Source organism: Mirounga leonina, unplaced genomic scaffold (genome assembly GCF_011800145.1).
Source record: "Mirounga leonina isolate KUSES-001 unplaced genomic scaffold, KU_Mleo_1.0 Mir_154, whole genome shotgun sequence".
Lineage (NCBI taxonomy): Eukaryota > Metazoa > Chordata > Mammalia > Carnivora > Phocidae > Mirounga > Mirounga leonina.
Window position 1 is genome coordinate 39639142 of NW_023270389.1, and position 25452 is coordinate 39664593.

The window sequence follows — 25452 nt, forward strand, 5'->3', positions numbered from 1 at the left end:
TACACTTTCAAAAGAGAAAAAAAAAAGAGGCTGTACCTTTCATTAGTGTGTATAAAAATAGCTTTGACATGCAATGGTATAATCCCTAAATATAAGGAAAGACATGGGAAGGTAAGCAAGATGTTTACTTTTAGAGCTGCTTTCTATAGTCTGGTGTGTGGAAACAGCTTCCCTTAGGAAATACTTTTTTAGATTATAAGAATTAAGTTTTTTGGGGTGCCTGCCTGGTTCAGTCGGTAGAGCGTGTGACTGTCGATCTTGGGGTTGTGAGTTCAAGCCCTATGTTGAGTGCAGAGCTTACTTAAAAAAAAAAAAGAATTAAGTTTTTTTTGTTTATAAAAGGATGCTTCTTTATAAAAAGTTTCTAATTAATGTGTGGTTAAATGTAGGTAATGGATTACTTGGAAGCAATTCAAGGATTTTGAAAAGCCTTTTAAAGAAAACATGAAATGTATTTTGATTCAAATTGTTTTCAACAAGAACAATAGATTAAAAACATCATTGTATATTACCTTTCTCACTTAAAAGATATACCCTGGAGAAACTGTGAAAACTTGCTTCTTTACCAGACTCTAAATATAGAATGATTTAATCACCTGTGTTCTGTATAAAATATGCAAATGTACTACTCCATCCTTTCTCCACAGAAATCAGAAATATATTTTTTAAAGGGAAAAAGATTATCAATGTTAGATTTTAAAAACCTAACCTTTGTCAATTCTTAAAACAGTTTATTTAATGTTGAATATAATTTTGGGTTTTCTTCTTCTTTTTAGAATTTATATAGATTCCTCTATTTTTCCTAGACAAAACATGTATCATCTCCATATAACTAGAATTTCTGAAAAACTAAGTTACATGTAATGTGTCTCAAGTTCACTTATCAAATTGGAGGCTAGAATGTATATTAGCCTCCTATCAATTTGATATCAAATGGTGAATATATATCACCATTTGGAAATTTGATATCAAATGGTGAATATATAAATTTACTTCTACAAAATAAACATCTTAAGTATTAGATAATATCCCTTGACTTTTCAGATATGTGCAAAAGTTGGACACTACTTGAATTTCCAATAGGAATTCAGTAGTTCCTCCATGTTTTCTCAGAATAGAATTCTCAGCCATATAGGGTTTTATTTAATCTGAGAAGTATATATTCTTCATGTGGAACTGTAAGCAAGATCATAATTGATTGATATTAAGTTTCCTGCTAATGGGAATTAGTCTTAATGATGAAAGTAATAGATGTCACACTGAAATGAGAGTTAGCATGTTATTACATACTATTCATGAAAACATAAGTGCCATTCTTCTGTATGCTAATATGAAGTTGTCATTTTGTAGGCCAGAAAGGGCTTAGATATTGGCAATTTTCTATGGTTCAACCTAGTACTATCATTAGCCGAGAGCTGCCACCAGAAAAGTCCTGTGGAGCAATGTGCTAATACAGTGTGGTTTTCAAGAAGTTGTTTGCTCCCTTGTTGGATTGTCAATGGTCCCAAGTGGTATTCTGACCGAAATATTATCTCATCCAAGAAAGCCAAGGTCATTACTTTAGTTTCCAGAATAGTGTGAAAGGACAAAAAAGTGAAGAAGATGGGTTTGGTCTCTGGGCATTTACCCCAGTGGTACAAAGGATGTACAATGGGCTGCCTTTGTATGTAAGTTTATAATAAAGCTCTATAATGCTACTTCTCTGTTGAACCTAATTTGTTATGTCACAGAAGCAGCCCCAGTGATTAAGACTACTACATGTTACTGACATTAGAGGAGAAGCTTCTTGTACAAATGATGTCTGTAAATAACATTTCAGACAGATATGGCCAATAAAGTTAAAACACTCAGGAAATGGATAAACAAACTCATTGATTCAGATACGCCAGTCAATGTTGCCTAGGTTCCACCAGGGCAGTATGTGAATTATGAGCCTGTAAGAGTAAAGGCCATTTCGAGATCATCTCTGGTTTTATGAGCAGGACCTTTCAAAGCAGTTCATATCATCCAACATTAGGTGATCATGGTGTTGACGTATAACCAGAAGGTTAAGAATGAGATGAATAACAATAACCTTTGGCAACAGTATTCATCTGTTACTACATATAATTGATGGATGATGATTATTTTTGTGGTATAACAATAAATAGTAATGATACCTACTATTATATCTTCTCACAAAGTTCTTTGGCAATGAGAACATCATTTATTATTTTGCTTTTCTCACTATTCATATATTTCTCATTCTTCAAGTATTTTAAAATAATCTTGCTTACATACTTCGAGTGTTCAGATGTGGCATTCTGAGTGTGTGATTTGATTCTTTCCCTAAAGACTAGCTTCCTCTCAGGATGAAACTTATTCCCCCACAAGGAAATAATGGCAAAAAAAAAAAAAAGGTGTATGATTGTTTCTTACAGAAATTTGGCAAGATAATACTTAACGTTCTTCTTTAAGCAAGTGTGTAATAATACAGATGTCAGTGTAATTATAACTGGACTTGGCCATTATATCAATTTATTGGAAATAGTGTTCTTTTCCAAATGAGAAAAAAATGAGATCAATCTTAAATACCAAGTTAAAGAAGTTGCCAGGGCACCTGGCTGGCTCAGTCAGAAGAGCATGCGCCTCTTGATCTCTGTGAGTTCCAGCCCCATGTTGGGTGTGGAGATTACTTAAATAAATAAATAAAATTTAAAAAGGAAGTTGTCATTGGACCAGTTATGCATACATCATTGGTGTAACTCAGATACTAATACCTGACAGCTGTAATTTAGAATTTTTACATCACTTAAAACCTTCAAATTATTAATGTGACTTTACTTTTAAGATTATAGGTATGAAAATATATTTTAATGAAAGCATGATTACAGTATGAACAGAGGAGGAATTTGTGGAAGGCATTCAGAACATTCTGTATTGTTTTGATGAATGTGAACATCTGAGCCTCTGAGTAAAGGGGAGAAAAAGCGAAATTAGAACTTCTGGTGTCACCTGTATTTTAAGATCCATGATATAACCTACTTTTAAAACAATATGTTCTTCAGGTCTTCCCTGGGGTTATTTAATTTTCAACACATTTTCCTTCAATGACATAATAGCTGGTCAAGTACTTTATAACACATGAAAAAGTTGTTCCTAGGCATTGGGCTCACGGAAACATTTTCATGATTGTCGATGATTGCCTTGCATTCCAAGGCTAGTCTCATACAATTACAAATAAGTGTGTCTTACCAGTGTTTGGTGTCAAAGCTGAATATAGTTCCAAAATGCCAAATGACACTGAGAATTCAAGAGTGCACAAAATCACAGTAGAACTCTGTGAACTTCTGCTCTAAAGACATCACTGTCATGGAAACTCAGATTATTCATCATTACTTTTATGAGTAATTACCTTTATCATCTCAATGAGTACAAAGCTCTTAGAGCTCTATTTCTGAAGTTTCAACTCATACTCCTGACTAGAACCATGTATTCAACTTCCTTTTCTTAATGCACATTCTATGATTGTCTATATACTAAAGATCAAAATTAAATGTGAATCCAAACAAGATTATCTTACACTCTTTCTATTGTAGATTTTAAGTTTGGAAGTCCTTCTTTAATCAGCACTTCAAGTAATTCTGTGTTAGGATTAGATGCATAGACCCAAATTTCCTTTATTCTAAACAATTCAACTTATTTGTAAGTTGTCAATGTGACTCGATTGTTTACAAAAGTTACCTTTCATGGAAAAATTAATTTTTATTATTGATGAAGTGATTGTTACTTTAGTCACATAATATGGCACATACAGAAACAGTTCTAAAGAAAGCATTTGTGAAGTGCTTTGATAGCCTGAATTAATGTTGAAATTCAAGACTCTTAGACCTATATCAGTATACTTGCCAAGGGCAACCATTTCCTGTGGATATTGACCAAAAGATCTTGTACAAAAATATAAAATAAATTCACAAGAATATTCCAAATAAAGAGCCTCATGGTAGACTCATTCTCATAGTGACTTGACATATTCCCAGTTCCATCTCAAGTCTCTGTTGCAATCATCACAGCTCTGTGATAACTATTTAAAACCCGCACATTATAAGACATTGCTGTTTCTAAGTCTACATTTACTTCTTTTGCATTTAAATAATTTGTGGATGTTATCCAAGTGTCTGGGTAATGTTGCATCTCATCATTGTCAACAAAAGAACTGGCTAAAATAATAGTGCTGACCATGTAGGCTGTTTTAGTCAATTGTTGAAGAAATTACCTTGCTTCTAATCAATAAAATAATTGTATTTAATGGGGTAGAGTCTAAAGACATGACTTATCTTTTCTCATTTATAACTATGTCACCCAGGACGCCTGGGGGGCTCAGTTGGTTAAGCATTTACCTTCGGCTCAGGTTATGATCCCAGGGTCCTGGGGTCAAGTCCTGCGTCAGGCTCCTTGCTCAGCGGGGAGCCTGCTTCTCCCTCTGCCTGCTACTCTCCCTGCTTGTGCTCTCTCTCTGACAAATAAATAAAATCTTAAATATATATATAACTGTCACCCATGTCTTTTTTTTTTTACTTCTCTGTTGTTTCCCCATTGCCTAGCATCATAAGCAATTGATAAATATTTTTGAATAAATGAATATGTTGAAGAAATGTCTAAAACTATAAAAATATACTTGGGATATAATTACAATGTATCTAAATACACCCTCCTTTCCTTGATATTTTTACTGGCAGCATTAGTTTTTCTGGGAGTTGCAAAGCTAGAGATTACGAGCCTGTGCTTACAATGTTTATGTGTACCTCCCTTGTGTTTATTGCTATCTGAAAATATTTCCAAAGACATTTTTAGATTTTCAAGTTTTATTTATCCTTTTTATTTGCTTGCTCTTATAATTATTTAATTAAATACCATTTTCTTACCAGTAGTCAGTATATTTAATGATAAAATACTAAAACATTGAGGATTTTATGCTACAAAAGACAAAAAAGTCTGCTTTCCTTATTTTTATTCAACATTGCTCTGCAAATACCAATGTAATAAGGGATGAAAGGTAGTAAAACATAACTTTTGGAAGATGTAGAGGTAAAATACCATTATTTGTAAAGCTATAAGCTTGCTTACTTGGTTCTCCAGGTACAAAACAATATCAAACAAAGTTCAGTATACAGCAGTGGTTCTCAAGATGTTATCCCAAGACCCTCTCAAAGGTCTGATGAGGTCAAAGCTATTTTCTTGAAAATATGAAGATGATTTTGCCTTTTCCACTCCCCTTGTCTCGTGAGTTTTTCAGAGGCTATGTGATGTGCTCTCCAGTAAGTTGAATGCAGAAGCATATAATCGAATCTGTTTTCTATTAATCCAGAAATTTTAGATTTTTTTTTAAAGTTTTTGTTTATTTACATGACAGAGAGAGTGAGAGCCAGAGAGCATAAGCAGGGAGGAGGCAGAGGGAGAGGGAGAAGCAGACTCCCCACTGAGCAGGGAGCCTGACGCGGGGCTCTATCCCAGGACTCTGAGATCATGACCTGAGCTGAAGGCAGACACTCAACCGACTGAGCCACCCAGGCATTGATCCCCCTTTTTTTAAGATTTTATTTATTTATTTGACACAGAGAGATCACAAGTAGGCAGAGCGGCAGACAGAGGGAGAGGGAGAAGCAGGCTCCCCACTGAACAGATACATGTACATATCTGGCAATGATTAAGTTAACATGGTAATGACAAAGAAAAACTATACATAGAAAAATATTAAATAAAAATAGAGAATACATTTCATATATTTCATAAATCCAACCATGTAAAAAGTATAACAAAATACCAGGAGTAGATACTTTAATACATTAACAGTAATTATCTCTGGATTCTGGAATTATGAATAATTTTTGTTATGTTTGTTATGCCTTTCTGTATTTTCCTAATTTTTTACAGCAAATGTTGTTGTTAAAATTTTTTAAAAAGCATTACTATTCAATTAACTTGACACAGAACTATTAAAGTTTTCATTTATAGGGTAAAACAAATCAGACAAATGAAATTTTATATTGCATTTCAGTTCTAGATTACATGCTCTTTTCCATCTGACAGTAACTTCCTGGGGTAGTACCCTCCATTTTCACAGTGTAGTTTTGTCTGTTTGCCAGTAAACTAACCTTAAACAAGTCACTTTACCTCTCTTGGTCTTTAATTTCCTTGCCTATCAAATGACGCTCCTTCCAATTTTATAATCTGGAAATTAAATGATAAAGATTTCTAAAACTATACACGGAAACATCTTTCCCTACAATCTGTATGTCCCTCTTTTACTACACAATTTTCTCCTAACATATTCTCTTCTATGTTTTGTGCTTCTGAATATTCCCATCCCCTGCTCAACATCTGATGATTGAAGGGATTGTAATGTCATCTTCCTGTCTGTCTCTCTGAATTACTTAAGGCAGCATCCAGACCCTAGTGTCCCTATATGAATATTGTTGAGTGATTGTCATCTATGGGTCTTTGGTGATATTTTGGTGGTGCTATGATATTGTCATAGAATTTATAAAAAGTCTGCAGAAATTCTAAGAATCTAGATATACATGGACTAACTGAAGTGGGATAGTGAATTGCTGTTGCCTTTCCTTCTTAGCCTGTTTTGTTGGACCTTGTTAATAAATACGCTTTACAGTTATACACAACCCTGGCTTGGCTGTATATGTTTAACATTCAAAACAATGAGTACTCTTAGAAATACTTTTTGATGAAGCTATTATATATTATTTAAATTGTAAGTTTGCAAACTGGTATTTTAACTCTGTGGTGCTTACTAAAAAGCATGGTTGTATTTAGTAGTTAATTCAGATAAGGCACTGAATATGTTAATGGATGAGATATGAATGCATATTGGTATAATATGTGCTCCATACAGATCCATTCACTTGATATACAATACAATTTTCTTATCATTTAACTTATTACATTCTTTAGTATAAAGCCTTAATCTATATTGTATACTTCAAATGGAAAACCAAGCCTTAGAATTGATTCTCTTTGTCTAATTCGTCAACTGGGGTGAAATATACACTGTTTGATGCCTCCATGTGATTCATGTGTACTGATAAATTTCTTTTTAAACTTGCAGCAAATAGTGGCAGCAATAAATGCAGGGATTATACCTTTAGGAAACACCTCCAATCAAATCAGTCACTGGGATTTGGGAAGTTCCTTCTTCTTTGCTGGCACTGTTATAACAACTATAGGTAGGAGACAACTTATTTTGTTTTTTAATTTTGGTACAGCTTGTGAGCTAAACTTCATGTTTGAATTTTTCTTTTACAGTTGGTCAAATTGGTCTATGGAAGGTAGAAAGCTAGATTTTAGTAAATTGATTTTGAAAAAAGGGTTTAAAAGTTGAACAAAGGAGTGATGGAAATGGATTAATTATTGTGCCGGAATACTAACTTAAATTTAAAATGCATATGAACCTGGAGAGCAGAGCATTTGAGTCATTTGACTAATGGATATTAATGTCAAGAAATGGCTTGAAATGATGATTTTTGGGGGGCAAATAGTTTCAAATTTTCCTGCATCTTTGATTTTTTAGTGTAGAAAGAAAAGATTTGAGTACAGTTTTGACATTCTCTTCATGAAGTTCTTGTTTGATATCACCTTTTTCAATTTGCAAATTTTAACTCTACATTTCAACGGATTTTTCCTGTTCTTATATGCTTGTCTATTATGATTACTTCAGGGATTTTAAAAAATATGTTGTTTTTGCAATAGTGCAAATGTATAAAAAAATTGACACTGAAATATGAGGATTACAAGAAGAATTTAAGTTTAAGCCCTTGCTGTTTGCCTTCTATTCACATTGTTTGTTATAATGTTAAAAAGGACCACATAGTGGAACACTGTCTCTTTTTGGGTTGACTGTGCATTCACTTAGCGTCTTCTAGGAAGCAGAATGGGTATATATACATGACTTTTCTTCTGGTAATTAGTCATTCAGTGCTTAAGAAATATCCAGAGGCTAGAAATACAGACTCCATAGTGAAAACCACGCTTGCAATGCTGTGGGGATTGGGAAGGGTTACAGCTGTCTTTTTTCATGGAAGGAGATGGGTTTAAAGCATAATTTTCAAGATAGGGAAGGAACTGACTCATCTCAGTTATGAAGGAATTTTAGGTGGAAGAAGTCTTTCCTTCTCCATATGCTGGTGATGATATTTCCCCTCATGGGCCTGGTGTCTGATTTTGGGGTGTGAATTATGAGTCTAAAAGTTTTCATTTTATTATGTGATGCCATTGATAAATTGTGGAGTAGATAAGGTTTTCAAATCAGTGCTTTATATCAAACTCCTAAATAAGAGGACACAGACAGTGTATGGATGAACTCTTGCCTAAAATTTTCCTTTGAAAAAAGTTTGTAGAATCCTGTCATTATCTGAATCCACTGTAATGCGTCTTTGTGCCCGATCACTTTCCAGTGAAATAAATACCTGAGCATGTTGATTTTTGCCTTTGTGAAGAGGTCAGGGAACTATATTTACTCTTACATTTCCACCAGCTAGGTCAAAAGTTGTGTGGCTGTGAAAACCTGGAAGAATGGCAATCTTGATTTCTAACCATAATAACAGGTTAACTTTGGAGCTTAGACGTCTTGGCCCATTTCTACTATGGAAATAACTGTTTATTGTGTAAACTACTTAGAGTCTAGAAAGGGCGGGGGATCCTCACAGACTGAGTGAGAATGGTTTGTTTCTGCCCCATGAAAACTCAGAAGTCCAAGTTCTAACTCATCATGACCACTGCTAAATTATTCTGCAAGAGACTTAGTCATTATACTGACTTACGGTTGCATCATGTGTTTGTAAACAGTCTCATTTTTTGAATCCCAAATTCAGTAAGTTTTGCAGACATATACTTCCACACATGAAAAAAAATAAACCATTATTACCAGCCTTACCCCAAATTATAGCCATTAAGCACAGGAGCTGATTATTCCGGTTGTTTAGGTAGCTGCCCGACAGCCCAAATCCCTTGCTGTTCTATCTCAGACTTTAGTCTTAAGTGGATTAAGTCATTCCAGGTCACCCACATTTCCTCCATGTCCTTTTACTCCTAGGTCAAGGTCATCTCCTCTGACCTTAGACTAGATTATGGTCTAGGGCAGGATAAAAATTTTGCCTTCTTTTATACGTGTCCACTTTGACATCTAAATCACCATTCAGTAGAATTCAAAGTATAATTATTAATCTTCATATTGATAATAATCGTATGAGCTTTGAAGTGGTTTTTAGCAATCACAGCAATTGTAACCCCTAGCACTAGCTGCATTGCGTTAGTCATTTAAAAAAAGAACTTGAGACAGTTTTGGAGGATAAATTGCAGTGGCTTTTATGGGGTGCCTGGTATAGGCAATGCTTCACGGAGCGTTGTTAGCTGCAGCTGTCCAAGATTCGTCTATTCGGTGTTACCAATTTGTCTAAGAAGCCACAAGGACTCTTATTGTTCATGGGAAATATGCCCAAGGGAAGTTCAGTTATACAAAATAGATTATTAAAACTTAAGGCCTAATTTTAGAGACTCTCTTCATATATCTACACACTCTTTCCAAAATCATACACTTCCAAACCCTGCACAAATTCCATTCCACAGTTGCACAGACTAAAATCCAATCTTGACTGTTCTCATTCCCTCACACCTGACTTTCAGTCCATCAATCAGTTCTGTTGGCTCTGACTTTAAAATACATCCATAATGTAACCACTACACACCATTCAAAGTGCCACCATTTTGGTCCAAGGCAGCATTGTCTCAATGTCAGCATCCTTGCAGAAAGAAGCTTTCTGCTGATAGCATCTCTGTGCTCTCCACCTTGGGGCAAACACTGTACTCCTGCCCATCTCACCTAGTAAGATACACGTTCTATGAGGTTAGGGATTTTATGTGTTTGAGTCTTTTCTGTATCCCCATGCTTGACCCATAGTAGATGCTTAACAACTGGAATTAATAACAAATAAGCATTCTAATGGTATGAACTGTGGCCTGTTTTAAATTACGTAAACTAAATTGATACCTATTCTTAGCTCTTTCAACAGATTTTAGTGCCAGCTTTTTTGCTAGTTTGTTCTTTATTTATTCAACAAATAATATAGCATTGTCACTCTGCTATTATCAAGATAAAAGATAAATTACTTGAGCCTAAGTCGCGCCCAGACCAGTCAGGGAGGCCAGTGGACAAATAGTCATTTATAATATAGAGTGCCACATGCTATGGGTTAAGAGTATTTAATGGGAATCTATAGGAACTACACTATAGGTAGATACTGGGATAGGCGGATGGGTAAGGAAGGGACAATGCTTTCCTTTTCTTAGTAAACGTTGTCCTAGTTGAGACCCGAAAGAGAATTAGGAGTTTCCCAGGTGAATGAAGGTGGAAAGGGAACATTGTAGGCATTGGGAGTTCATGTGGGAGAGATTAGGACCAAGGAACATTATGTTCTGTTTGGGGATTGCAAGTTATCTAGAATCGTTGTTTGTAGTTGAAGGGATTCCTCGTCAGGACCATGTAAATCAGTGAGTCGGCGTAAGTGGCTCCTGTTGGATCAGTGCTACTTCTGCCACTGCCTGGGTAGAAAGGACACAGCCCCTGCTCGGAATCCAATTGGGGAGAGAAAATGTACGCTTAGGAAATAATCGAAGGATAACAGAGATAAGTCTTGTATAATCAAGTGTTACATGGAAGAGTGGTTTAAACAATGGTTTAGGAATTGAGAAAAAGGAAAGTACACATGGGCTGGAGCTGGGAGGGGAGGTTTCATGAGAGAAGCTGGATTTGAACTATGCCTTTGAAGAAAATGTTTTGGTTTAGATCGAAGGAGGGGGAAAGAGCCTCCTAGTCTGTGACATGGCTGAGCAAGAATACAAAGAGAGGTATGAGCTTGGTTTATTTTGGGGATAGAAAAGTAAGTATTTGAGTGTTTAAAGAGTAGTGGGAAATACTATTGACTGATTCAGTTGGGAAGGATACAGTTGAATATAATGTGATTTTTGAGACCTATAATAAGATAGAACATGGGTTGGTTTGGGGTTTAGTTGTTGTTGCTGTTATTGTTGCTGTTGTTGGAAAGTGAAGTGACAGGTTAAAAGTGACATTAAAAGATGCATCTATCAAGAAGAGGATGCGTGGAGACCTGATGGTGGAGAGAGCAATTAGGAGCCCATCCCAGTGACCCATGGAAGGGGGATGGGATGGTTGACCGGGATGGTTGGAGTTGGTGTTGCAAGAAGAGAGGAAGACAAAATGTTGAAGTAATTAGATGCGAGAATCAACAGGCCTTGGTGATTAATACAAGTTGAACATTGAAATGAATATTTAAGCAGCAGGCTTGCAACTCATCGGCAGTGCTAGTCTACTCTATGAAGAGAAGAGAGTTAAAAAATGGCCAAGATTTCATACGTTGTGTTCTATTTGGAAGCTTCATTTTAGTAGCCCCCCCACACACATTTGCTTGTTTATTCTTTAATTCAGACAGACTAAGAATGCAAGGTAGATGGGCTCCCTCCTGAAGCTCTCATTAGGGCTGAAGAGACCAGCGATTAATCAGGACATTAAAAAACAAACAAACAAACAAAACAAGACCATTATGGATGAAAATAAATGCTACCCAAGAAGTTCATGTGTGGTGATAGAGAATAGATAGAGGAGCCAGAGCAGGGAGAGGGAGGTGTTCTAAAGAAGACTGATTTAAGAGCTCTCTGAGCAGGTGACATGGAAGCTGAAACTGGAAGCATGAGAAAAGGTAAGCTAGGTAGAGAAGAGCGCAAAGATATGTTCAAACAGAGGACCAGCAATAGCAAAGATCCTGAGTGGGATAGATGTGAGCATATTCAAGGAATACTGATGAATCCATGTGGCGGGACCTGGAAGAAGAAGCAAGGTTAGCAAGATTAAGAGGAGCCAGGGTGTGTGGGACTCAGTAAGTCATGGCAACATTCCGAATTCAGTGGGAAGCCACTGAAAAATTTAAGCACAAGAGAGGGAAGATGTGACTCAGCTGCCATTTGGAGGGCATGAGGGGAAGCAAGACCAGTGAGAAGGTGATCCCATTGAGGTACCTGGGTGGCTCAGTCCGTTGAGCATCTGACTCTTGATTTCAGCTCAGATCATGATCTCAGGGTCTTGAGATCAAGCCCCACACAGGGCTTCACACTCAACAGGGAGCCTGCTTAAGATTCTCTCTCTCCCTCTCCCTTTGCCCCTCCCCCTGCTTCCCCTCCCTCTAAAATAAATAAATCTTTAAAAAAATGAAGAGGGTTATCCCATTAATCCATGAGTGAAGATGTTGCCTTGAACTAAGGAAGTGGCAGTGAGGAGGGTAAATCATGTATCTGTCCACCTTTTACCCTCCTCACTGCCACCTTGACAGATACATGATTAAAAAAAGAAAGTTTACATGGAAGTATACTAATCCCTGAGCATAGTACCAAAAGGGGACTATTCGTGTCTTCTATCTTAAGTTATTTTAAAGCTAATAAGAAATCACTTATACTCTAGGACAAGCTGTTGGCAAAAATGATGTAATGGACAACTGTATTCTATTCTGAGTTCAGTTTAAAGATAAGAATAAAATGGTAGATTATTTTATTACCTGGAGGCATTAAAATATAATGAAATTATCTCCAGTGGGAAGTAAATTGGAATGCCAGAGCCAGGATTTGCCCAAGCTTATCACTCAATCATGACCTCTGAGCGTCAGAATGCAGATAACAAGGGCACCACTATGGTCTCTAGCAACTGTAAGATCCCAAAGCATCATGCTGAGACTTATGGAAGACATTTTTTTGGAGTAGCAGTTCTCCTATTTACAAAGGACTCTTGTTTTCTACTACTTGAGTGTAGAGATTGAAATCAGTAATGTGGCGTCTATGTTTATTTTTCCTGTATTTCGAACCAGCCACCAGAACTTTCAGTTTGCTTTTACCTATATTGAATTGCTGAAGTTGTTAAGGCAATGGTCACAGACTTACTGCAAACCCATATTTTGCTTGTTTAACATAATGCTTAATTGATTAGAAAAAGAACAACAACAAACAACAATGACCAAAAAAAGGAAAAAAAATTAAAGGTTTAGAGTAACTGTCAGAAGAAATTCCAAATAACAGACAAGTCAATATTAGAGAGGCAGAGGGTATATTGAAAACTGTGGAGCCTTATGCATGCTTTCAGCAGGGCATCTACCATTTCTGTTGGATATGGGAGGAAACTATAACTTAAATAAGAGTGAGGGAAAAATTGTAAGAGTGTTTTCTGTTCAATGTTGTGATTTCATAAAACCACTATCTGAACTTGGAAATGAATAGACTTGAAGCAGTGGTGTAGAATTTGACAGAGAGCATTCTCCCAGGGGATGATGTTATTGCAGCTTTGGGTATTGGGTGTTACTTTATTAATTTAGTACACTCATAATTCTGTGGCATTTCACTAGTCTCTTGGCTGTTCTCAAAGAACTGCAGATTGGATTTTGGAAACCATTATTTTTATTTATTTTTCTTAGAGCAGGGGGTGTTGCAGAGGGAGAGGAAGAGAGAAAGAATCTTAAGCAAACTCCCCACTGAGTGCAAAGCCCCACACCGGGCTTGATCTCATGATCCTGAGATCATAAACTGTGCTGAAATCAAGAGTCAGACGCTTAACTGACTAAGCCACCCAGGTGCCCCTAGAAACCCATTTTAAAGGAAAGTTAAACTGCTTTCAGGCAGCTTAAAAGGCAAATAGTCTTGGGAGGTGACTTCTAGCACTGACCCCGCAATATCCTTGCATTTTTCTTTATGCCAGTTTGTTAAAGTGGATGATTATTTTTCCAAAATACATAATTCTGGTGTTGTGCATTTGCAATACAGACGTTGAAGTTAAGAAATTGCTTTGGGTCTTTGATTCTGTTTCTCTTCCCATCCACCTAAATTAATGAAAATAAAACCTAGCTCAGGATATTAACATATGTTCCTGCCATTTGAAATCTTCATATAAGTTTATTTTCTAAGTTAACATGTATTTCTCAGAGAAAATGCCACATGAATGGTAGTTAAGTTTGCAGAGTGCAAAATTACATTTGATAGGCAATAAAGCAGGATTATTACATAAATATAGACTCCAAAGCAATAATGAAATAGTCACCTTTTCTCATGGCATATGTATGTTACATCAGTCACAAGTTCAATTCAGAGCCCCTAGTTCTCAGAATCCTGTGCTGATTGGAAGGGGATTGGGCAGCATTAGGGATATAATCTTCCCAGGTGTGAGGTAACATTTTTGTTTGCTTTTGGTAGTAGGAAAACCCACAGCAAGGTAGTACAGATCTGACAGAAACTGGAGGGCCCAGTGAGAGGGGGGTTGAATGGCCATTATCAACATAATGGCCATTCATTTCTTGGCTATGTTCAAATCAGGAATTGCTTGTATTCTGGAAAAAAAAAAAAACCACTTATATATTTCTGCATACTTTTGAAAAGTTTGCAATAACATATTTTTAATCTTCTGGAAAGCTATCACTATCAAATGTGATCAAGAAATTACCCCCAAATTAGAAGCAAACTATTGCCATGAAGCTCATGCCCTGAATAAATACAGAATCTATTTCTTTCTTATCTTCTGCCCCTTCTCAACCATTGACATGCAGCACTGTTTGTCATAGATTATAGATTTTATAGGGCATCTGACTGACCACCAAATATGCAAGTATTGCTCTGAATGGGATTAAAACTAGGTGAGGTGATTATCAGAAAAAGACTTTTTGTAACTGTCTCAAATATTTCATTTGATAAAGAAGGAACATAATAGGGGCCCCTGGGTGGCTCAGTCGTTAAGTGTCTGCCTTTGGCTCAGGTCATGATCTCAGAGTCCTGGGATCGAGCCCCGCAGTGGGCTCCCTGCTCAGCAGGAAGCCTGCTTCTCCCTCTCCCACTCCCCCTGCTTGTGTTCCCTCTCTCGCTGTGTCTCTCTCTGTCAAATAAATAAATAAAATCTTTTTTTTAAAAAAAAAAAGGAAGGAATGTAATAGCATTTGTCTGGGCCTGTCTACTTTCAGCTAGTAATTACGCTACATATTTGTTGTCTTCCCAATCCTTTGTGTGTGTGTGTGTGAAATTTTTTAGACTTGTGCAAACTTACTCTTGGACAATCAGCTTTGTTGTTTATGTGGTACTATAAATGTAGCATGATATTTACAAAAGAAGTACCTGGGCCAGATGAAGTTCATGTGTAAGTATGGTGGTTTGGGTGCACATGAAGTACATTACAGATATGACTAATTCTAACTTCAAATTGGAATTTCATGCAGCCAGCTCTTGGTTCTAATATACCATTGGGGGAAATATTGATTATATGAACAATCGAAAGTCACAGTTCATCCAAAAAGGCACACTAATTACTAATCTTAAACTTCTTCCCCTTTCAACTTTATTGTTAAGGCAAAAAGAACAAATACGTGGGCAAATTTAGTTGACATGCTGTACCTCTCCCTTCTAAGCTTAGGTTCCCCTCTTTGAAGATGCTAACAAAGTGAAATTTCCAAGGGCAAGTGTCAAGAGAAGAAAAAAGGAAAGAAGGGGTATGAAATAAGTCATAATCTACCCAAGTAGCTTATTCAAAGAATGCATGTTTTCATAGTTAATTTCAGTGGCATCTCTAGATAATGGAAGTTATGCTTTAAATAAAAAAAGAGATGTGGGCATGACCTCTTAATACACATTTTACTACAACTAAATAATGTGCTGAACATATTTATGCAGATACCTCACTTAGCTTTACTCACATAGGACAGCTGAGGATAAAAATATTTCTCCTTGTTTTTTAAAGGAATGATATAGTAGAAGGAAGATCAGATATAATAGCGGAAAAATCTAAGTTCAGGTTTTTGTTTTTGCCACTAGCTAGAGTTGTATTCTTGAGCCAGTCACCATTCTATTATCCTTAATTTTCTCGTGTGTCAGTGGGGCTAGTATTTCTCGCAGAGTTGTTGGGAAAGTTAAATAAGATTATGTACGTGAAAATAGTTTGCATCCTGAATGACAGTATATTAATTTAGAGTAAGCTGATTTTATTAGAGTAATTTTTATTACTTTATTATTAAAATAAGCCAATATTTTTTGCACATTTATTTATATTACTAATGTAAACAGAGAAATACATTTTTTCTTAAACCTTGAATGCATACATTTTCATTCTAATAATAATACATATAATGTTTGCCTTCACATAACTTATTAAGGTTCGCTCAAACCAGTTATTCTCACAATGCTAAGTGCCAGATTTGACTAGTTACTTCATGTAGTGCATGTAGTTAGTTTACTTCGTGTAGTTAATTTAATGAAATGAGTTGATTGGTTATTTAAGTGATATATAGATAATCCGAAGTGTGATCATCAAAATAATATATAATATAACCTTGAGGTGTTACTATTAGCTGGGTATAATAAAAATTAGTATTTGTGTAAATCTGTTTTCCATAGGATTTTTTTAAATGTACGCCTTTATATTAGGATGTGCTAAGTTATTTTCTGTCACAAACAATCCCCACATCTTGGTGGCTTTACAAAATAAAAGGTTATTTTTTATTCATACTGCATATTCAGAGTGGATTGACAGGAGGGCCCTGCCTGATGTCCTTGCTCAGAGACTAAGGGTGATAGCTCTTCCTCTTTTAGTGTCCTTTCCTGATCCCTTTGGCCGAGGGAGCAGAGCATGGGAAACTGCACACTGGCTATTCAAGTTTCATGTCAGTGCACACACAGTTTTCACTCACTTGACATTGGCCAAACTAACTTTTAGAGCCTAAGTGGGGAAATGCAATCCTACCTTGTGCTCAGAAGAACCCAGATATTTGGTGATAGCCCTAATTAATATCATAAGCAAATATACTCATTGAATACCCCTCCTTTAAAGGTTACTTGATATTCAAACAAACTAAACATCATGAGAAATTTATTATATTTTAATTCATTTAATTCATTATATTTTAATTTGCTTTCCCAAACTTTGTGTCCCTTAATGCCATCACTAGAATAGGACTTTTTTTTTTTCGCATGTAATATTGACTCCTGTTGTATTATTGAAGGAGATTGTGTTCCCAAACCACCTCCCTGTACAATGGTTTCATCAGTGAAACTATCTCAAAATAAAAATAAAAATTGATACATAAAATTCTCATTTTCGCTTTTAGACGGAAATTTTGCTGTTATTGGTGATACTATTTAGGGATTCCATTAGCATGTAGAATATTGTAGTAATGATCATGTAACAAGGTCAAAATCATGATAATAAAAACACTAAAAACAGGAAATTAAATTAAAAGACCGAGTTATTGGGCACCTGGGTGGCTCAGTTGGTTAAGTGACTGCCTTCGGCTCAGGTCATGATCCTGGAGTCCCAGGATTGAGTCCCACATCGGGCTCCCCGCTCAGCTGGAAGTCTGCTTCTCCCTCTCCCGCTCCCCCCTCTTGTGCTCTCTCTCTCTCTCTCATTCTCTCTCTCAAATAAATAAAATCTTTTAAAATAAAAAATAATAATAAATAAATAAAAGACCAAGTTATTTTTGATGTAGAGGCGAAATAATGCAGGGGTCAGCAAACTATGGCCTGTGGACAAAATCCAGCTTGCTACCTGCTATGTAATTATTAGAGCACAACCACACCCATTCATTTTAGTATTGTCTTTGGCTGGCTTTGTGCTATGACAGAGACCATATGCCCTACAAAGCTGAAAGTATTTACTATCTGGCCCTTTACAGAAAAAGTTTGCCAGTGGTGGACTAAAGGAAAGAGTGTAAAGCAAGGCAAAAGGATAGAGTTTGTAAAGAGAAGCCCTAGATTTGAGACTTAGTTCTAATATTTATTTACCGTGTGAATTTGACTACATCAAAGAAATTTTCTGAGTTGTTTCCTTATGTGAATATTCTAAGTGGCTTCCTAATATGTGAATAACAATAAATGTGCTTGCGACCTCATAGGATTTTATGAAAACTCAAAGAATAGTATATTTAATAATGTCTAACAACTATGTACAAAATATTGATCATTTTTCAAGAATATGCTGGGTTTTCCCCTCACTGTCCAATGAAGGTTGACATAGACCTTGTGACTCAAGTTCTGTGAACCTCTGGAAGGTATGTGGATAAGCTTCAAGGGTTTATAATCATGCTTCCTGGAGAGAGGGTCCACAGTGTGTATCAGATTCTTAAAGGGGTCCACAGTCCTTGAAAGGGTTTAAAACCATTGGCTTAGAGAATTTCTACTGTAATTTTCAGGCTGTAAAATGTAATTTTTGTGGTACTAAAAATTGAGGGAAAACACCATATCAGAAACATAGCAGCAATATGTTCATGTAGATGCTAGCACACTAAATAATTGCTTGAAGAACTGAGGCTTGTGCTCAGAAGGAAACCATGAGAAACTACAGTTCTCAAAATAAAATCTTATTCTGTTGCTGAGCTCTGAGTGATATTATAATGTCAGATATTTTCAGTTCTCCCAAACTTCAGTATATTCTGAGTTGTTTTCTGTAAACATGATAAATGTTCTATTTTAGAAAACTAGAGTGCCACCATTCCCAATCCATGACATTCTGCATTTCAAAAATTCAGACTTTGGAAAATAATTTTAAGAAAATGAAATTTAAGTGCCAGGAAAAGGAGCCAATGTATTCTTTGGGCGATATAGTAGGGGCTAGAAATTGTAGATCTATGATAATAGAAAGGAGGTTGTTATAATAATGATACTCTTAATATGGATAATATTTGAAAGTAAAAAATAGCATAGTCCTGATTATAATTACATTTCATAAAACTATTTGTCTTTCTGCAATGTTTCCTGCTTAACTTTTATAAATGTTTGCTGAAAGTCAGAAGATGTGCCATGCTAATTGCCTTTCAAAATTCACAGAAACTCTAGGAAAGATATAAATCAAGGCAACTCAAGATAGGGTTTTTGTAGTTGAAAATAGAGCTAACATACAACCCAGCAATTGCACTACTGGGTATTTACCCCAGAGATACAAATGTAGGGATCTAAAGGGGTACGTGCACCTTGATGTTTATAGCAGCCATGTCCACAATAGCCAAACTATGGAAAGAGCCAAGATGTCCATCGACAGATGAATGGATAAAGAAGATGTGGTATTTATATACAATGGAATATTATGCCGACATCAAAAGGAATGAAATCTTGCCATTTGCAATGACGTGGATGGAACTGGAGGGTATTAATGCTGAGCGAAATAAGTCAATCAGAGAAAGACATGTTTCATATGATCTCACTAATGTGAGGAATTCTTAATCTCAGGAAACAAACTGAGGGTTGCTGGAGTGGTGGGGGGTGGGAGGGATGGGGCGGCTGGGTGTTAGACATTGGGGAGGGTATGTGTTATGGGGAGCGCTGTGAATTGTGCAAGACTGTTGAATCACAGACCTGTACCTCTGAAATAAATAATACATGTTAAAAAAAAAAAAGAAAAAAGAAGAATATAGCAGGAGGGGAAGAATGAAGGGGGGGAATTGGAGGGGGAGATGAACCATGAGAGAAGATGGACTCTGAAAAACAAACTGAGGGTTCTAGAGGGGAGGGGGTGGGAGGATGGCTTAGCCTGGTGATGGGTATTAAAGAGGGCACATATTGAATGGAGCACTGGGTGTTATATGCAAACAATGAATCATGGAACACTACATCAAAAACTAATGATGTATGGTGATTAACATAACATAATAAAATTTAAAAAATTGGGTTTTTGTTTATGTCAGTATAGAAAAGAAATAATATTCATTTGTGTGGCAAAATTATGCATGAAAATAGGAATTAATGGTATGCTCACTTAAAATCAAATCAAATTAAAACTTTAATAAGGAGTACATGTACATGATTAAACAAACACACAAGAAACAAATAAGCAGTATAAAAATTCTAGAGTGACAGCTAAGTGTCCCGCCTGCAGCTGAACCCCCAATCTCATCCTCTACACAGAGTCAACCACTGTTACTTATTATTCTGAGCATCATTTGGGTGTGTGGGTGTGTGTGTGTAATTAACATATACGGTCCTTTATTTTACAAGTGAAAGCTGCTCTCTGCTATTTCTGCGTAATAATGGTCTTGAAAATTTTTTCTTATCACTTCCTAAAGATTTGCTTTATTTTAGCAGCTGCATAGTATTCCATTTTAATGATACATTGTATCTCTACCCCTTTGATGGTCATTAGTTTTTTGTCTAGGAACAATGCAACACTGGATGTTTAAATGTTATATAACATATCTATATACATATATAGGTAATATATCTGTATCTGGATATATATGTGTGTGTGTGTATATATATGTCTATGATTTCACATTTCCTTGATCAATACCACTTTTTAACAGTCCTTCTGTTATGCTTGTTTTTAAAAAATCATGATTGTGACTATTTTATTGATCAAATTGCAGATATAGATCGATCTTTTCTCCTGTATGATAACATATGTTTAATAGAAAAATAGAAAAATGCAGGAAAGTATAAAAAAAGGAAAGTAACTAGCTATGACTACATTTCCTTATAGTCATGTTCCTGCGTGGGTTTACTTGATACAGTTGACATAGTTGGTATCATAATCACTGATTTTTTAGAAATATTTAACATGATCCTTATGGATATTATAAATTTGAGCTGCTTGGCATAAGATATCTGTCATTGGATAGGTTATTAATCTTTCAAATTAAAAACTAAAAACAATGGCTCGGATCTTTTAATATGAACTTTGAAGATCCAGAAAGTCATTCCTTAATCTACTTGGCATCTGTCATGGCTACTTGTTATAGAATGTGCTGTTTTACCATTGTAAAAGGGAAAAAACAATTTTGTTCATTATTCTCAGGGAAGATGATCCAGTCATCTAAATTGTATAATCCAACCTATGTCACTCAAACTGTGAGAGAAAGAACTCAGCATGCCAGGGCGCCTGGGTGGCTCAGTTGGTTAAGCGACTGCCTTCGGCTCAGGTCATGATCCTGGAGTCCCGGGATTGAGTCCCGTATTGGGCTCCCTGCTCAGCGGGGGGTCTGCTTCTCCTCTTCCCCTCCCCCCCTCTCATGTGCTCTCTCTCATTCTCTCTCTCTCTCAAATAAATAAATAAATAAATAAATAACTCAGCATGCCACATAAATACCTAGTTACTATGAGGATTTATCTCACAATTATTAGCTTATGTAAGTTGTCAGAGAGAGAATATTTTTCAGTGAAGCTACATGAGTGGAATAAATATTTGCATGTCTGCAAATGGCTTTCTTGCGTGAAAGATAATTTTGTTGGACATAAAATTCTGGAATCACAACTTTTCCCCATCACAACCCTGAAGATAGTTCTGTTCATCTTTTGGCATTTGCTGTTAGGAGAAGTTTGATACTGGCCTGATTTTTCTTCCTTTATTAGTAACCTCTTTTCCCTGTCTCTTTTTTTAATTGAAGGTTTTCTTTTAATCTTGCAGTGGTTTCTTTTATTTTGCTAGGTTTTTTTTAACCTTTGTTTAATTATATCTTTGATTATTCTATTCTAATAATTATGTTTTTCCACCTCCAGGGACACTGACAATTTTTGTGTTGTTCTTTGCTCTCAGTTTTCTCTATATATTATTTACCTTTTGAAATTCTTTCTACCTTTATTTTTTTTTGAAATTCTGGACATTCTTTTGTGTCCTGTAAGCTGCAGCAATAGTTAGAATTTTTACAATTTCAGTTCTCCTTAATTATCTTAAATACAGATTTTAATTTTGCAATTGCACAGTTTTCTTTCAATATTATATTATCTTACCCATCTCTTTTTCTTTACTTAATTTCGCCTTTAGATCCCAGCGAATTCATTTTTTCTGGTGGCTTTAGGCTCCAGATGTATAGATCTAATGCTTTATTCTCTCCTATCATTGTTTCTAAACGTATTCTGGGCTCTGCAGTATACCACTTTCAGAGATGCTCTCTTCCTCGTATTCATTCATTCACTTGGCAAATATTTATTGAGCAACTATTAAGTAGTGTCTAGATGGTTGGAATACATCAAGCAAACAGACAAAAAACTAGTGAGAGATTTAACAAGGAACTAAATTATATGGCGTGTTACATGTTAATTGTATAGCTGTGGGGAAAAAATAGACTAGGAGTGGGAGGTATAATTTTAAAGGAGTCTAAAAGATGATATCTCTTTTCCAGTTTTCTATATGACTTGCTTTCACTTTGGATCTGTGTTTCTAACTGGTGGACATAGAGTGGGGATGGAGGCCCAGAAGTTCTTTCTCCTTAATTCAATGTGTGTAGGCTTAGTAGGAGGATAACAGAAGTAGAGTTAGCCACCAATTAGTGCATTTCAGTTGACTTCCCTCTCCTGAGTGGGAAATCCTCCCACATTCTCCATCTATAGGCTCTGAATTGCTACAGAAACAAGGAAATAGTATTTTTTTTCTAGCTTTTGTTCTGAGCTATCTTTGAGACAGTCCTATTACCTTCCAGGGTTGGGCTTTTCTAATGGACTGAATTTAGGGCAAACGAGTCCATGTTTAGGGCAAGGTCAGGCCTTTTCCTAATTATCTCTTTTTTGCATGTGTTCATGCTTCACTTCAAGGTCCAGTGAGGGTGTGCAAGAAATTAAGACGTAAGGATGCTGCATGGTATGGATCAGTGGTTTTCATACTCCCTCCATACCCCCCACCCCCTGGAATCTTCTTTAAATTAAACCTTTGAATTTCAAACAGATATAAAAAAGGTAAGAGGATCTGTTTGTGCGTGTGTGAGTGTCTATGGTGGGGCAGGGGTGGTAGGTTGCATCCAAGGGCAGGCAGCTTGCTTCCATTGCAGGGCAGCACTTGGAGGTCAGACAGATCTATATGTAAACACTGGCTGTGACTTTTGATTAGCCCTCATGTGTTTTACTTAACGTTTCTGAGCCTTCGTATAAATAAGTCCTAAAACGCCTCTTCCAGAATGTTACTTTGGGAGTCAACTGAGAAGAAGATACCCATTTTGGGCTTAGCAAACCAAGGCGCTGAGAGATTAAGTAACACGCCTCAATCATGCAGCAAGTACATGGCATTAGTGAGGTTTTAAACCCACAGAGCCTGGCTAGTGTTGGCACTTGTAACCTCTGACCTCTGTGTTGCATCCTATCTTGAAAAAAGTAGGACAGATATGTTTTACCATAAACTGTGAGTGAACTGAGGATAACTTTCTCTCTCCCTCCTAATGGTTAGGGACTTAGTTCTAGACTCCACCTTTCTAGGTAAAGGGGCTTTGCCATTGTTACCCTTGGAAAATTTACAAGTAATTGGCAGAAAATAGGCTTAAAAAGCATTGGACCCTGATGCGCCCTTCAACGCTCTTTTTACTTATAAATTCTGAATCGAGCAAAGTATATCCATCTACCTTTACCATGTGTGTGAGAAAACCTTGTATGATATTTAGGCTCAACGGCCTTACTGTTTTGATGTGGAGAATATGTAAATGCACATCCTTGGTTTATCTTCTAGAGTATATCTTTACAAAAAATGAGATGCACAAATAAAATTAGTTCAAGGAAATTTAATTTGTCAAAATCGAAGAATGCTTGGGAATCGAATCTTTTTTTTTTTTTTAGATTTTATTTGAGAGAGAGAATGAGAGAGAGAGAGAGAGCACATGAGAGGGGGGAGGGTCAGAGGGAGAAGCAGACCCCCTGCCGAGCAGGAAGCACGATGCGGGACTTGATCCCAGGACTCGATCCAGGGACTCAATCCCGGGACTCGATCCAGGGACTCGATCCAGGGACTCCAGGATCATGACCTGAGCCGAAGGCAGTTGCTTAACCAACTGAGCCACCCAGGCGCCCCACTTGGGAATGGAATCTTATAGCGGAGATGAATCTTAAAGATGCCAGGGGCTGTTGAATTTAAAGTGAATTTAATCAGTGCCCCTTAATGGTTTAGGCGATGTGTTCTTTCATCTAAATGACCTGACTTCAGCTGTCAACACTCAGGGTCGCTATCTGCATAATTATGCATCTTTCAGATAGGTTAGCTGCCACACTGTCTCTTCTGTCTGACACAAACAGTAGTTGATGAGTTTTTCATTACTGCCCCAAGGCAATAGCCAAAGCAAGCATAGTTCCTTAATTTCAAGGTAAAGTTGTATTAAATATAGACATTCGGCACTTGAAAACTTTGCATTTTAGGTCTTCAACCTGTGCTACCTCGTGACCACCCAATACTTGGTCTCAGTTTTCCATGTTTGTTTAATGAATGATGCAGTTAGAATTCTGTTGGTCATTTCAACTCTTAAATTTCCCAGTTTTGTTTAAAACAATGCAGATGCCTTGGAAAAATTCAGCTGCCTTTTCTCCCTCAGTTCATGGCACTTTGTATTGTGAATATAGAAAACTAATAGGCCCTCTGAGACGAGAGCCTGCCTAGCAATCCTCTGAGAGATGTCCTAGTAGTTCTTCCAAAACAACAGCTTATGCTCTGATAGTTAGGAGGTTTACAACCCTTGCTCTTGAAGGTGGAGATACTCAGAGCTGCCAAAGCCTGCTTGGCTGTGTCAGTGAAAGGTGAACTGCAGTAACTTCCGGAGCTTCATTTCCGGGATTACTTTATTGGTTCAAGTAGCTGTTTTTGTCTCACACCATAATCTGCCAAGGGAGGAACCTGAAAAGAAAGTGTGGGCTCAACTCCTTCTAACTTTAAACGTGTTTCAAGTGAAAAAGCAAAATCATCCTCAATGTCACCATTATTTTTATCAACAACTGGCACTGATTCTGAGCATCGGTGGCAGTACCTGAGCCATGAAAGTGACTTTCTATGGCCAGGAAATGAACTTTAGCTGGCTGATGCTCACTGACTACTCACCACTGTGGGCCAATCACCGTACTAAGACCTTTATGTGTATTATATCACATAGTCCACATTACTCTTTTACAAATGGGGAAGCTGAGGCACAGAGGATTTTTAGTCACTTTCTCAGGAATTAGGGGGGCAAAGCTAGCATTCAAACCCAGATATTTGGGCTCTAGAACCTCGAGTCTTAACCACTGTGCCATACTGACCTCGGTATACTTGAAAATAAATTTGAATGAGTATGTTTGACTTCTTTTAGGAAAATGATTGCAAGTCAAAGATAGTATAGCTTTTTTGGCAACTCAGTTTATTAATGTCTACCAAGGTCCAACTTCTTAAAATGCAGAAAAATTTAATTTTTTTTGCATTTATTATGTCTGTTGTATTACTTTTAGGATGGTTTGATGATAGATGAATTATATAGTTTTATCATTTTACCACTTATAGTGTTAAAGAAAAAATTATTTAATGATACTTGTTAAAGAAGGTAAGACAAACTATCTTTAGGACCACTGTGATAAATATAAGGGCCACTGCTGTGGACTTTTGTAGTAGGGGGGAGAGATTGGGTTCAACTCTAAATATAACAAGGCAAAGTGGGAATTTATAGCCAAGGA

At 36.5% G+C, this 25452-nt stretch overlaps 1 protein-coding gene across 2 annotated transcripts in view; it reads left to right on the forward strand.

The window, feature by feature from the left end:
* Positions 1-25452, forward strand: part of KCNK2 (potassium two pore domain channel subfamily K member 2) — a 216144-nt gene that overhangs the window by 100886 nt on the left and 89806 nt on the right. For both annotated transcript variants that reach the window (XM_035010551.1, XM_035010552.1), the window contains exon 3: positions 7103-7220. In XM_035010551.1, coding sequence (XP_034866442.1) covers positions 7103-7220 — 118 coding nt within the window. The remainder of the gene's footprint in view (positions 1-7102; positions 7221-25452) is intronic.